This window comes from Salvelinus fontinalis, chromosome 36, assembly GCF_029448725.1.
Source record: "Salvelinus fontinalis isolate EN_2023a chromosome 36, ASM2944872v1, whole genome shotgun sequence".
NCBI lineage: Eukaryota > Metazoa > Chordata > Actinopteri > Salmoniformes > Salmonidae > Salvelinus > Salvelinus fontinalis.
Window position 1 is genome coordinate 16,775,396 of NC_074700.1, and position 15,374 is coordinate 16,790,769.

At 39.7% G+C, this 15,374-nt stretch overlaps 1 protein-coding gene across 1 annotated transcript; it reads left to right on the top strand.

Moving 5' to 3' along the window:
* The first annotated feature begins 3,867 nt into the window (after window positions 1–3,867).
* On the top strand, window positions 3,868–8,022 carry LOC129835311 (uncharacterized). The gene is made up of 6 exons (XM_055900899.1): window positions 3,868–4,541; window positions 4,701–5,066; window positions 6,414–6,764; window positions 7,038–7,169; window positions 7,350–7,384; window positions 7,698–8,022. The coding sequence occupies exons 1-6, from the start codon at window positions 4,484–4,486 to the stop codon at window positions 7,836–7,838; spliced, it is 1,083 nt and encodes a 360-aa protein (XP_055756874.1). The 5' UTR covers window positions 3,868–4,483; the 3' UTR covers window positions 7,839–8,022.
* The last annotated feature ends 7,352 nt before the right edge of the window (window positions 8,023–15,374 follow it).

Consider the following 15,374-nt stretch of genomic DNA (forward strand, 5'->3'; position numbering starts at 1 on the left):
CTGTTGATAGCACATACATTATCAAGCATTTCACAAATATTATCCAGATACTGACTGTTAGCACTTGGTGGTCTATAGCAGCTTCCCACAAGAAAGGGTTTTAGGTGAGGTAGATGAACATGTAGCCATACTACTTCAACAGTATTTAACATTAGATCGTCTCTAAGCTTTACAGGAATGTGGTGCTGAATATAGACCGCAACACTGCCTCCGTTGGCATTTCTGTCTTTTCGGTGGATGTTATAACCACCGTGTGGACCTTGTTTCATAGGCTACATATGTTAATATGGGTTATTTTTTAGCAGTTTTCTGTCTTGCTTGAATCTTTTTAATGCTTTACTGGGAAGCTTATCAGAGGTAGACTTACTCATGTTATTTACATTGGAGCTGATAGTGCAGGGTGAGCTGCAGAAAGTGGTCTTCCTACTATTGCACACCGCCTCAGTGCTAACAGTGTAACTGGTTTATAGGTTAATGATTACCGCTTACAATAGCTGTAGGATAAACAGATTCGGTGCAATTAGGGTTACATACATTAAATTACTTACAGTACAACATTAACATTACACTGTATTTCTGATCAATTTGATGATATTTTAATGGACAAAAAAGTTGCCATTCTTTCAAAAACAATGACATTTCTAAGTGACCCCAAATGTTTTGAATGGTAGTGTATGTATGTAGCATAATGTATTTACAGTTTTGTAAAGTACTGGTGACAAATAATGCATTCTGATTATTGCATAGATTGTAATGGACACCTATGATGTGTGTAAAATACTTTTTTAGGTTGTGACTATCTGACTAATTCAAAGGTATTTGCCAGCTATGTGTGGCGCTATGTTTGTTGACATTATACAATACATTCTGGGTGTCACGTAACCAGACCAAAGATGTTATAATGAGGTGAAGGAATTTTTCACTCATCTTTCAGGTAAACTTCCGGAATTGAATGAAGGGAAGTGAATGATCGTAGACGACACACCCCCTTCAACATGCCGACTATTAACATACAAAACTCATCTTGTCTCCTCTTATTATCTTTGGTTGATGCGAAAAAACAAACATGGTGGCGCGCACCAACTATCCATCTCAGATTACATTTGATTTCTGGTAAGTGTTGTACTCAATTATGTAGATCAACGGTGAGCTCACCCAAAATATTACTTTTTATTTAACTAGGCAAGGCAGTTAAGAACAAATTCTTATTTTCAATGACGGCCTAGGAACAGTGGGTTAACTGCCTTGTTCAGGGGCAAAATGACAGATTTGTACCTTGGGGATTTGAACTTGCAACCTTTCGGTTACTAGCCCAACGCTCTAACCACTAGGCTACTTGCAACCCCATTTATGATGATATATCATATATATCATTGTCATTCTGCCCCTAATTATTAATAGTAATTGCTATTAGCTAATTCCTAATGTAGTTTCTGTCAGTCGAGAGTTATAATAATATGACCACTTGTGTTATGTCAATCTTTCCTCAGTTAGCGCTAGGACAAATGTAGCCTACATTTTCCTGTTTGGATGATTGTGTTATGCTGTAGCTACTTCTGTGACTGTCTGAACATTGCATCCAAAAATAAAACTGCTCACATTCTGGACATAACTTTGTAAGGACTGTGTTTGTGCAAAATGTTTCTGAAAAAAAACAGTGTGGCCAGCTCAAATGCCGATTGTTGCATCAATCGAAACTGGACGTTCTAAATAATCGTTCTAATCACACTGGTTTAAGCGTACGCTGCTGAGACCACTATAGAATGATAACACCCGTTTGTTGGTTTGTTAGTACGTATGAAAAGGTTAACAGCTTCTACCCCCATGCCATAAGACTGCTGAACAACTAAACTACTGAAATGGCCACCCGGACTATTTGCATTGAACTCCCCCACCATTGAACTCGCTGTTTATTATCTATGCATAGTCACTATGCAAATGACGTCGATTAACCTGTACCCCCGCACATTGTCATGGTACCGGTACCCCCTGTACATAGCCTCGTTAATGTTATGTACATTTCTTGTGTTACCTTGTGATTGATTAGATTTTTTTTCACTTTAGTTAATTTAGTAAATATTTTATTAACTCTATTTCTTGAACTGCATTGTTGGTTAAGGGCTTGTAAGTTAGCCTTTCACGGTAAGGTTCACAACTGTATTCGGTGCATGTGACAAATAACATTTGTTTTGATTTACATACAGTATGTCTGTATGAATGTTTGTCCAGAGGGCTTCTGCAGAGACAACCTACTGTTGCCATGCTAAACCCACTCACTCATCATGCACTCAGTGAGCTGTTCACAGGTACCTGAACACTTTGATCTGCTGTGAGCTCAAGACGAAGCCATATCTACGCTTTGGACAGGCCTGCTGGCCTACTACACACTCTGTGGTTTTCAGCAGGATGTCTATGTGGTGTCAGTCAGTTGGTCTCGTTCTTCGTTGTTCATGTCCATCACTATTAGAAACACAGTTCCACTGACATACTGCATGCCATGTAGACTAACACAGTATCTTATCACTTACAAGATCATAGGTTTTATCAATTCTTGAACTGCAATCATTAGTTGACAGAGTGTAGAGTAGAAGGTGTATCCAGGCTACAGCTCAGACCCCTACCCACCAGTGGAGGCTCCTCAGACGAGGAAGGGGAAGACTATCCTCCTCAGTGAATTTCAGTTTTAAAAAAGTTAAAAATTTAAAAGGTCATCCTTTTTTAGATAAAACTATACTAAATATATTCACGTTACCAAATAGTTGATTAAAACACACTGTTTTGAAATGAAGGTCTACAGTAGCCTCAACAGCACTCTGTAAGGTATTGTAGCACCATAGTGTAGCCGGAGGACAGCTAGCTTCCGTTCTCCTCTGGGTACACTGACTTCAATACAAAACCTAGGAGGCTCATAGTTCTCACCCCCTTCCATAGACTTACACAATAATTATGACAACATACCTGCATTATTCCAATAGAAACTTGCGTTTGCAACTGTTGGACCAATGATTACACCCTATATCAGCTAGATGCAGGCTAGAGTGTGCAAGGCTGTATTGAATGTGTCACTGTCTGCCCATGTGTCACTGTCTCAATTTTTTCTCTCGACCTGCGTGTCCCTATGTTGTAAACTTTCATTCATGGGCTAGGTTGTAGCAACCTCATGACGGGCATAGGGAAAATTTGAGGATCATGTCGTAGCCTAAACATATCGATGGTACATTGAACTGGGTTAATGGTGTTTAATGTTTTTTTTTCTTTTCTCATGCCACTAAAATCCCCTGACATACACAGCAACCTATGAACACATGAAGATGTGTTCCTGCTTTGTTAGTGCCTCCTGACCTTTTGCACACACAGGGCACTCTACTCTTTCTTTCTTCCTCTCTCTCTGTTTCTCTCTTTCTGTGTTTTTTAGCCAGATGTCTAAGAGCTGTTACCTCTCTCATACTGAACTTAGTCTATACTAGACTTGCTCTTCAAGTTGACCATTTTTGTAACCAACAGAAAACCAACTCTTTTGATGAGGCAGCTTATCTATACCAAGTCAACTGAAATCAGTAAAAAAACACAATTAGGTTTTTAGTAGGTCAACAGACCTAGAGATCAGTACTTCTTAGTCAAATATCAAACCCTGATTTTAAGTGTGATGTTAGGACACTAGAACCATGGACCTACTCAATAACAATATCATGGGAGGGTATTCTATCCATCTGTTCTACTGAGTGTACATCCTGAATGAGAGATCACTAAATATTGTGTTTGCTGCGTTTTCTCTATATGTTTTTGGTGATGTGAAGTGGCTGTGTGGTAATAGGCCTCCCGGGTGGCGCAGTGGTCTAGGGCCGTGGTCTAGAGTCTCTGGGTTCGCGCCCAGGCTGGGCTGGGTTCGCGCCCAGGCTCTGTCGCAGCCGGCCGCAACCGGGAGGTCCGTGGGGCGACGCACAATTGGCATAGCGTCATCCGGGTTAGGGAGGGTTTGGCCGGTAGGGATATCCTTGTCTCAGTATGTAAAATGTAAAATGTAATAAAATGTATGCACTCTACTGTAAGTTGCTCTGGATAAGAGCGTCTGCTAAATGACTAAAATGTAAATGTAATGTAAATGGTAATTGAAGCCCTAGTGGAAGAAAGTTGCATAGCATGTGTGTGCCCAAGATAGTCACACACAACTATGAGTCTCTTAGACCAAAGAAGCTGCAGTTATGAAGAAGAAGGGATGTCAAACTTTATTGATTAGTGATCAATTTGAAATACATCTATAAGGATCAGAATCTACCTATAAAACAGATATTCTGAGGCAGTCCAGCCAGGAAACTCTGTGAGACTGAGCTGAACAAGACACATGAGAAGTGCATGAGCGCACCCTGAATGAGGTGTCAACAAAAATGATGCGTAGAGTTCAACCAATCACCAATAACCCCATTGTTGAAGTGATGTCTACACGGGTAGACTCTTGCCACTCAAGACACAGTTAGTAAAGAGTATGACAAATTCAAAAATGATCGCACTGTGTCTGATATTTCCACTTATCGTAGAGAGGGGTAAGTCAATGTTTTATATTTCACTGCTTATGTGATGTCCACTCTTGATTTAGAGGCATGAGGCATCCCAATTAATGCTTTAGAACAGTTTGACAATCCAAAGTTGTATTTGGGGTTACCTATATTATATAGCAGACAATATACTTTTATGTTCTCTAGTTCATATGGTAGCTGGGATTAAGTCCTCATCCATACGTCAGGAGAATGATCTCATCTCTGCCAACGTTGGAGACACAGTGATTTTGCGTTGCTTCTATGAAGGCGACATGGCAGTAATTTTCTCCTGGTACAAGCAAACATTAGGAGAAAAACTTCAGCTCTTCTCAACCTTCTATAAGAATGACAGTGATGCTACGTTTCACCAGAAATTTAAGGATAATCCTCGTTTCTCACTGCGATGTGGCAAAGGAGTGAATCACCTAAGGATCTCCGACATCGAACTCTCGGATTCAGCAACATACTACTGTGGGAGTGCTTATAACAACATCATGGAATTTGGAGAAGGAACCATTGTCATTGTAAAAGGTAAAAAATCTGAATTTATAAAGAAAAGTTGCGTTAACTTCTTGAATGATAATGCAAAATGTAGATTTCCGCCTAAAGAAACATACCCAAAAGTAATTATTGTGCATGTTATGGCCATAAACAATAACTATTAATGCTTAAGAAGTTCTAGAAAGCACTAGACCTTACCTTTCTGGTAAAAATAGTTACACATTGCTGAGGTGTACTCACTTTTTAGAACACAAGCTCAAGTACATATTACAAATATTATGAATGTATAAAAAATATATTTTTTCCTATTCAACAAAACTAGGGGAAAAGGGCTTGGAATTTCTGAAATGCTTTCTAAATATAGTAACAATCAAATTATAAACAACTTACTTTAAGATTTCACCTTTCTTATAATTGCAAAATACTATAAATATGATCATATTTAGTGACAGTACAAATTTGGCCACATTTCACGTGAGAACATTTTCTGCCAAGCCTCCTCTGAGCGACGAAGAGGCACCAATCAAATTGCTGCAGACTCGTTACAACTTCAGCTTTACTCACAAACTGATTTCGTCTTCTGTAACCAAGAGAAAGTGGCCGTTTTTCAATCTCGTTCAATTATTTCGTATTTTTTCATGTTGAGAGCTCTAAATCCAGCTGAGAATATCACAGTGAGATTAAAGCACGATCGCTGAAATTGCTAGACTGTCCAATAATATCTACCTGCGGACTGCAGAAACTACACACTGCACCCACTACATTCCTCGCTCACTGCCATTGAGGGGATCTTCAACAGTATGACGCCATTAACATTTTCAGTACATGCTGCTCCTACTAGCATTACGTCACTACAAGTTTAACGTCACTACATGAACACTAGCTAGCTAGTACACATACAGTATCTGCTGGATCAGACCCTGTTGAACCCAACTCTCACGTGACACTACTTGGTGGGCCCAGTCTGCGGTCCACAGATAGACCCTACTCAGATTGTCCCCTTTCGTATAGCAGCTCCATCGCTCAGAGGGAGAGCAAATTGATTCTTTGTCTGGATAGGCCAGACCCACCCACCTATGCAAATGTGGGTGGGAAACCTCAAACTAGAAGTCAGCTCCGCTGACAGAGTGGTAGCAGGCAGACTGGGCCATCTGGCACTATAAAGCACTGGACCCTAGGACGTTCACAGAAAGCTTTGTACACCAAAATGTCAGTCTGAACCGGTCCACAACCAATTAATGTCCCCTATATAGGGGACTTAACATCTACTAACATTTTATATCAGGTATTTACATAATCAGATATCACTGAACGTATTCAACAAATTTTACGTTCAAACATTGGAAACAGATTTTCTGACATATTCTTTCTTATCAGGTTCAGGTTCCAGAAACATGCCTATACTCCAGCAATCTGTGTCTGAGTCAGTCCAGCCAGGAGACTCTGTGACTCTGAACTGTACAATACACACTGAGACCTGTGCAGGAGAACACAGTGTCTATTGGTTCAGACGTGGCTCAGGAGAATCCGGTCCAGGAATCCTTCACACCAATGGAGACAGGAGAGATCAGTGTGAGAAGAGTCCTGATGCTGGGTCTCCTACACAGAGCTGTGTCTACAACCTCCCCAAGAGGAACCTCAGCCTCTCTGATGCTGGAATTTACTACTGTGCTGTGGCCTTATGTGGGGAGATACTGTTTGGGAATGGGACCAAGCTGGACATTCAAGGTAATTCCAATTTCCTCTGCTATACATTGCCACAAATACATTTTAATGTATGCCACATAGCTCAAAATGATTGCTTTTTGTTTCAACCAATTCATGCTCCTATAACACGGTAGCCTTAGTTTTAGTAGGACCTTTATTTTCGCACAATGTATTTTGTTTTTAAAAATTGTCTCTACAATGGAGACTTTTATTTTGAAATTGATTGTTTACTAGTATCATAATTTACCTAATCATTCATGAATACAATATGAATCTACTGATACCCTTTCACAGTTCCAGAGCATGATTCTCCATTTGATCTAAGTCCTACTGTTCTTGCCTTGGTCGTGTCCAACATCGTTCTAGGGATAGTGACCCTTCTGCTTGCCTGGGCGCTTTACACGAATCTGAACAGATATCACAGAGGTAGTTCTTTTACTTTACATCATGTCTAATGTTTCATGTATATGTATAAAATGTAACGTCTGTAAACGTCAATTTAATATCTAACTTATAAGCATTGTCAATTAACTACATGAGGTTAAACAGAAAAATGTATTGTTTAAAAAAATAATAAAAGGCCTTCCTCTGTTTCAATCTCTGAAGGGAGGAAAGATGGTCCAACATCCCAGGGGAATCAGGTAAATTCATAAACGTTCATGAATTTATTCTCAGTTTTTACACAAAAGTGTCTCTTTACAACTGTCCTTCAGGTTTCCTTACAACTAGTATTCAGCTTGGAAGTAATAGATCACTGTACTAGATGTAACTTACTTTTCTTTGTGTTGGTTGTTACTTTTTTCCATGGAACGTCTCTCTGTCACAGTTCCACTGACTGTAAGGTCATTTAGTGGGTGTACAGTGTGTTTGACAGGTCTTTTGTAGAGGAGAAAATAAAATGTCATGTAGCATCTAGCATCATAATGCATTTTGCCATGGCTTCACCTCTCACAGAATCAAGACAGTGACGTGTTGAACTACGCTGCTGTGAGTTTCACTCCCAAGAAGAACTCTTCCTCCTCCAGAAGAACAAGAGGGAAGACCAGCAGAGAGGATGCAGTGTACTCTGAGGTCAGGTACCTTCAGCAGGAGTGAGAAACACAGTATCACCACTGTCACAAAGACTCCAAGCAGAACCAGTTAACTCCTTGTAATAAAATGACTGTTAGTAACTGAAATGTATGTAATTTTGACAATGTATATATCTTAGATTTGTCTGATTATCCTGTAATGCATTCAAACATTTTACTTGTGCTTTTAATTAATATACATTCTCTGATAGAGGATCCCTTGTTTGTTGTATGATTATGTTTTTTTTTATCACAATAAACAATAATATTTTAACCCTCCATACATCTCTGTTTTCTCTGTAAAGTACATATATGTTACCACAGGATTAAAAGGAATAGCAGTTTAGCTGAATGTGTGTCAGGCTCCATCCGTCAGAAACCCATCATACCATAAGCTTACACAATATAAAGATTGTTCTGACTCTACATACCTCATATACAGTTGAAGTCGGAAGTTTACATACACTTAGGTTGGAATCATTAAAACTAATTCTTCAATCAACCCCCCAAAAAATTGTTAACAAACTATAGTTTTGGCAAGTCGGTTAGGACATGTACTTTGTGCATGACACAAGTAATTTTTACAACAATTGTTTACTGACAGATTATTTCACTTATAATTCACTGTATCACAATACCAGTGGGTCAGAAGTTTACATACACTAAGGTGATTGCAGCTTGGAAAATTCCAGAAAATTGTCATGGCTTTAGAAGCTTCTGATAGGCTAATTTACATAATTTGAGTCAATTGGAGGTGTACCTGTGGATGTATTTCAAGGCCTACCTTCAAACTCAGTGCCTCTTTGCTTGACATCATGGGAAAATCAAAAGAAATCAGCCAAGACCTCAGAAAAAAATTGTAGACCACAAGTCTGGTTCATCCATGGGAGCAATTTCCAAATGCCTAAAGGTACCACGTTCATCTGTACAAACAATAGTACGCAAGTATAATACCATGGGACCACGCATGGACCATGCACCACGTCATACCGCTCAGGAAGGAGACGCGTTCTGTCTCCTAGAGATGAACGGACTTTGGTGTGAAAAGTGCAAATGAATCCCAGAACAACAGCAAAGGACCTTCTGAAGATGCTGGAGGAAACAGGTGCAAAAGTATCTATATCCATAGTAAAACGAGTCCTATATCGACATAACCTGAAAGGCCGCTCAGAAAGGAAGAAGCCACTGCTCCAAACCACCATAAAAAAGCCAGACTACGGTTTGCAACTGCACATGGGGACAAAGATCATACTTTTTGGAGAAATGTCCTCTGGTCTGATGAAACAAAAATAGAACTGTATGGCCATAATGACCATCGCTATGTTTAGAGGAAAAAGGGGGATGCATGCAAGCCGAAGAACACCATCGGGGGGGAGGCAGCATCATGTTGTGGGGGTGCTTTACCGCAGGAGGGACTGGTTCACTCAAAAAATAAATGGCATCATGAGGTAGGAAAATTATATGGATATCTATATGAAGCAACATCTCAAGACATCAGTCAGGAAGTTAAAGCTTGGTCACAAATGGGTCTTTCAAATGAACAATGACCCCAAGCATACTTCCAAAGTTGTGGCAAAATGGCTTAAGGACAACAAAGTCAAGGAATTGGTGTGGCCATCACAAAGCCCTGACCTGAATCCCATAGAAAATGTGTGGGCAGAACTGAAAAAGCGTTTGCGAGCAAGGAGACCTACAAACCTGACTCAGTTACACCAGCTCTGTCAGGAGGAATACGCCAAAATTCACACAACTTATTGTGGGAAGCTTGTGGAAGGCTACCAGAAATGTTTGACCTAAGTTAAACAATTTAAAGGCAATGTTACCAAATACTAATTGAGTGCATGTAAACTTCTGACCCACTGGGAATGTGATGAAAGAAATTAAAGCTGAAATAAATCATTCTCTCTACTATTATTCTGACATTTCAACATTCTTAAAATAAAGTGGTGATCTTAACTGACCTAAGACAGGGGATTTCTACTAGGATTACATGTCAGGAATTGTGAAAAACTGAGTTTAAATGTATTTGGCTAAGGTGTATGTAAACCTCCGACTTCAACTGTATACAGTACCAGTCAAACGTTTGGACAGCCCTTCTCATTCAAGGCGTTTTCTTTATTTTTTACTATTTTCTACATCGTAGAATAATAGTGAAGACATCAAAACTATGAAATAACACTTAAGGAATCATGTAGTAATCAAAAAATATAAATATACACTGCTCAAAAAAATAAAGGGAACACTTAAACAACACAATGTAACTCCAAGTCAATCACACTTCTGTGAAATCAAACTGTCCACTTAGGAAGCAACACTGATTGATTGTTCAATAAATTTCACATGCTGTTGTGCAAATGGAATAGACAAAAGGTGGAAATTATAGGCAATTAGCAAGACACCCCCCAAAACAGGAGTGATTCTGCAGGTGGTGACCACAGACCACTTCTCAGTTCCTATGCTTCCTGGCTGATGTTTTGGTCACTTTTGAATGCTGGCGGTGCTCTCACTCTAGTGGTAGCATGAGACGGAGTCTACAACCCACACAAGTGGCTCAGGTAGTGCAGTTCATCAAGGATGGCACATCAATGCGAGCTGTGGCAAAAAAGGTTTGCTGTGTCTGTCAGCGTAGTGTCCAGAGCATGCATGCGCTACCAGGAGACAGGCAAGTCCATCAGGAGACGTGGAGGAGGCCGTAGGAGGGCAACAACCCAGCAGCAGGACCGCTACCTCCGCCTTTGTGCAAGGAGGTGCACTGCCAGCGCCCTGCAAAATGACCTCCAGCGCCCTGCAAAATGACCTCCAGCAGGCCACAGCAGGTATAATACATTATATTTTGGAAATGGTGCATATCTCATGATTCAATGTCAGTGTAGAAATGGGAAGAGATTTGAAGACAGAAAAAAACTTTGAGTAGAACATTATGTTTTCAATTTCAATTTCAGATAATCTTTCCTCTCAGAATGTCTAAATGTTGTGTGGTTCTTCTTAGCCAATTAATGTACTCATGGGAAAGGAACCAAGCCTGACATTGAAGGTAAGACATTTAAAGAGCTGAGCTCTATTACAGGCTGCATGAAATGTAAAAAATATTGTAAACATTATCTTCTCATCACACAGGTCACCAAATTTATGTACAGTACTATAAATTAATGTACCTCAAGAATTCCCTTGTTATATGTCTGGATTTTTCTCCTTCTCAAGAGAATCATACTGAAGTACATAACATTTGTTCTGGTTGTTATCATTATTATCCTGATAGTAACAAACATTCTCCTGGCAATATTGTGAAGGAGAGCTCTGCAAGAATATTAGTGTGTTAATGCTTATCTTTGTCATACTTTATACAAAATAAATGATATATGAATACCATATATTAATGGCATACATTATTATTATATCATGTATGAATGGTACATTCATGACAGCCCACTTTGAGTGGAACTCTAGAGCTCTGTCAGAGTGACCATTGGGATCCCTTCTCCCCTAGTTGCTCAGTTTGGCCGGCGGCCAGCTCTAGGAAGAGTATTGGTGGTTCCAAACGTCTTCCATTTAAGAAATATGGAGGTCACTGTGTTTTTGGGGGCCTTCAAATCTGCATAAATGTCTACGGACAATTCCTTCGACCACATGTCTTGGTTTTTGCTCTGATATGAACTGTCAACTGTGGGAACTTATATAGATAGGTGTGTGCCTTTCCAAATAATGTCCAATCAATTAAATTTACCACAGGTGTACTCCAATCAAGTTGTAGAATTATCTCATTGATGATCAAGGAAAACAGGATGCCCATAGCTCAATTTTGAGACTTATAGCAAAGGGAAAAAAAATCTAAAAACCTGTTTTTGCTTCATCATTATCGGGTATTGTGTGTACATTGATGAAGAAAATGTTGTATTTTATCAATTTTAGAATAAGGCTGTTACGTAACAAGTGAAGTGAAGTGAAGTGAAGTGAAGATAAGTGAAGGGTTCTGAATACTTTTTGAAAGCACTGTATTTTTGACTAAATGTTGGAGATACAATATTATCAAAGATTTTTACAAGGACCCTACAGAGCACTGTGAAGATCATATGTTTATTCTGTCATTTTAAGTGAGAATCTTTAATAAATTAATTAATAGACTTCAATGTGGTGAGGAGCAGCAGCTAACTAAAGAGGCTGTGTAGCTCCAACTATATTTTAACAAATTATTTAACGCCTAGTTACACATTTCGTTAACTAATTGTCCAAAATATTGGTTATATGGAAAAATGACTTAGAAACGCAAATAAGCAGACACTTTTGACAAAAAACACGAAAATGTCATCTCTACCTGCAGCTAGCAAGGAAAATGGCGGAGAAGAACAACTTGATGACCCAGTTCTAAAGGAGATTCACAAAATGAACAAAAATCTTGAAGAGAAAATTGGGAAAGTGGGCGAAGATGTGGCTGAAATATAACATACAGTGGGTGCACTGAAAGCAAAAGTGGACACACTCGACAACCAAGTTACACACACAGATGAAAGGATATCAACATTGGAGGACAAGAGCAAACGCCTAAATGACACTTTTGAAAAAATGGAGACTGATCAAAAAACTCGAAGAACGACTTCAATACCAGGAGAATTACAGTTGGAGAAACACACTTCGGATCAGAGGGGTTCCCGAAATCCACATAAATAAGGAAGATTGTGTGAAAGACATTTTATGCAACCTATTTTATAAGACACAGGAGAATTTTAACAACATGCCCTTTGAGAGAACACATCGGACACCGACAACACTGCGCCCAGGACTAGCCCCACGCAACCCCCGGCCTATCCTGGTGAAATTCTTACAATACACTGACAGGGAGAAGGTCCGGCTCAGAGCCAAAGAGCTTAGGACATTTCAATGGAAGGGGACAAAGGTGGAGTTTTTCCCTGACTTTTCCAAAGAGGTTCAAGACAAGAGAAATGGGTTCTCGGAGGTGAGGCATATGTGCATGAAACAGGAACTGAAATACTCGTTGCAATATCCTGCTATGTTCTGGGTTACTTTCAGAGGATCATTACGTCGTTTCACAGACCCAAAAGAGGCAAAGAAGTGTGTCATGGACGTCAATGAGGCAGTACACATTGAATAGCGTGGTAGGCTATGGAAGTTCCATATGGCGGCAATGGTTCATCACTGATGGACTAACATTTTTCTGTATGGAGATAGAACTTCCCATGTTGTTGATCTTTCTGGTTTACAGCTGACATCATTATAGTACTAGATTAAGCAGGACTATAGTCCAAGCATATCATTCTGTATTATGGCTATAGTGGGGATAAACATATATATTATTTTAAGTTTTCATTCTAATAACAGCAATAGTGGGTCAATATAGACCACAACAAGCGTGTTCATACCATGAGTGATGGGCACAAGCCAAAGTGTTAGTCAGCTTATTTTATTTTATCATTACTTTGACTTATACCTGTCTTTCTTTTGTGGCTGACCTCAGTTTACATTCCTTACTTTTTGAGTTATTCAGTTCATGTATCAGTCTACACGAGAAATGTAATCTCTTCTCTTTGCGAAAATAATGATCAGCCTGTCTTTATGTTCAATGTTTTGGTTGATTTATGTCATCTCTATGACATGTCATATCGGTCATTTCAAAATGTATATGGTCATGCCTATATTTGGCGTTGGTAAAATGTGCTAATTCTAGTTGGCGAGTCAGCGCCTGGAAGACCTCGGGTTTGGGGAGGAGATTTTTATTTTGTATGTTAATTTTTTTGTACCTTGTGGGGTTGGGGGATGTTTATGACATATTTGTTCTATGGAAAGTTTCGTTTTCTGGGTGGGGGGTACTACCAGTCGTTTACTTTCATTGATTCGCTAAGCAAAGGCTATCAGAAATGCATCGATATAAAATATCACTTAGGTTGTTAAGTGTAGGTTGTTAGGTTGTGGTAATAATATATTTACAACCTTTCAGATATAATGACCAATGTGATTAAAGTTATGTTGTGGAATGTGTTACGTTGTGGAATATTTAAAAAGATGTAAGGTATTAAATTATCTTAAAAACTCAGACGTGATTAAGCTCCAAGAGACCCACCTACTGGAAAATGATGCTCCTAAGGTGGGTGTAAGGCTCGTCCTCCTCCTCGTCTGAGGATGAGCAAGGATCGGACCAATATGCAGCATGGTTTGAATACATACTATCGTTTATTAAACGAAGACGAAAAAACACTTGAACAAACTACAAAACAATAAACGATGTGAACAGACCTGAACTAGAGAACATAAAACATGAACACACGAACAGGAACAAAATAATTAAACGAAACAGTACCGTGTGGTGAAACAAACACAGACACAGCAACAATCACCCACAAACAAACAGTGAGAACAGCCTACCTTAATATGGTTCTCAATCAGAGGAAACGTAAAACACCTGCCCCTGATTGAGAACCATATTAGGCCAAACAATGAACACAACATAGAAACACATAACATAGAATGCCCACCCAGCTCACGTCCTGACCAACTAAACAAGACTAAACAAAGGAAATAAGGTCAGGAACATGACAGTGGGAGACAGATGGGTGGGTAGTGCTTACCATAGTACATTCAACCCAAAAAAGAGGTGTCTCTATTCTATTTTCCAAAGGTATACATATTCAAGTGGAAAAATATTTTAAGGACAAAGAGGGATGAATCTTGATTCTACTTGTAAAGATATTGGGAAATATCTATGCTCCAAATTAAGAGGACCCAGACTTCTTGCTTCAACTTAACAAAATAATACTGTAACGGTTCTCCTCTTCCTCTGCATCCGAAGAGGAGGAGCATGGATTGAACCAAAACGCAGCTTCTGAAGTTGACATTATTTATTTACAGAAAAGACGAAAACACGAACTTCACTATAAACTAACAAAACAACAAAACGAATGTAGACAGACCTGGACGACGAACTTACATGTAACACGAAGAACGCATGAACAGGCAAACTGACTACATAAAACGAACGAACAAACAAAACCGAAAACAGTCCCGTATGGTGCAACAAACACTGACACAGGAAACAACCACCCACAACAAACAGTGTGAAAACACCTACCTTAATATGACTCTCAATCAGAGGAAATGAAAAACACCTGCCTCTAATTGAGAGCCATATTAGGTACCCATTAACCAACATAGAAACAGAAAACATAGACTGCCCACCCAAACTCACGTCCTGACCAACTAACACATACAAAAACTAACAGAAAACAGGTCAGGAACGTGACATAACCCCCCCCTTAAGGTGCGAACTCCGGGCGCACCAGCACAAAGTCTAGGGGAGGGTCTGGGTGGGCATCTGACCACGGTGGTGGCTCAGGCTCAGGGCGAGGTCCCCACCCCACCATAGTCAATCCCAGATTACATCTCCCCCTTAGAATGACCACCCTCTTTCTCCACCCACCTAATATAAGGGGCAACACCAAGACAAGGTAGCTCAGGACAGCGAGGTAGGTCGAGATAGAGAGGTAGTTCAGGATAGAGAGGTAGCTCAGGATAGAGAGGTAGCTCAGGATAGAGGGGCAACTCCGGACTGAAA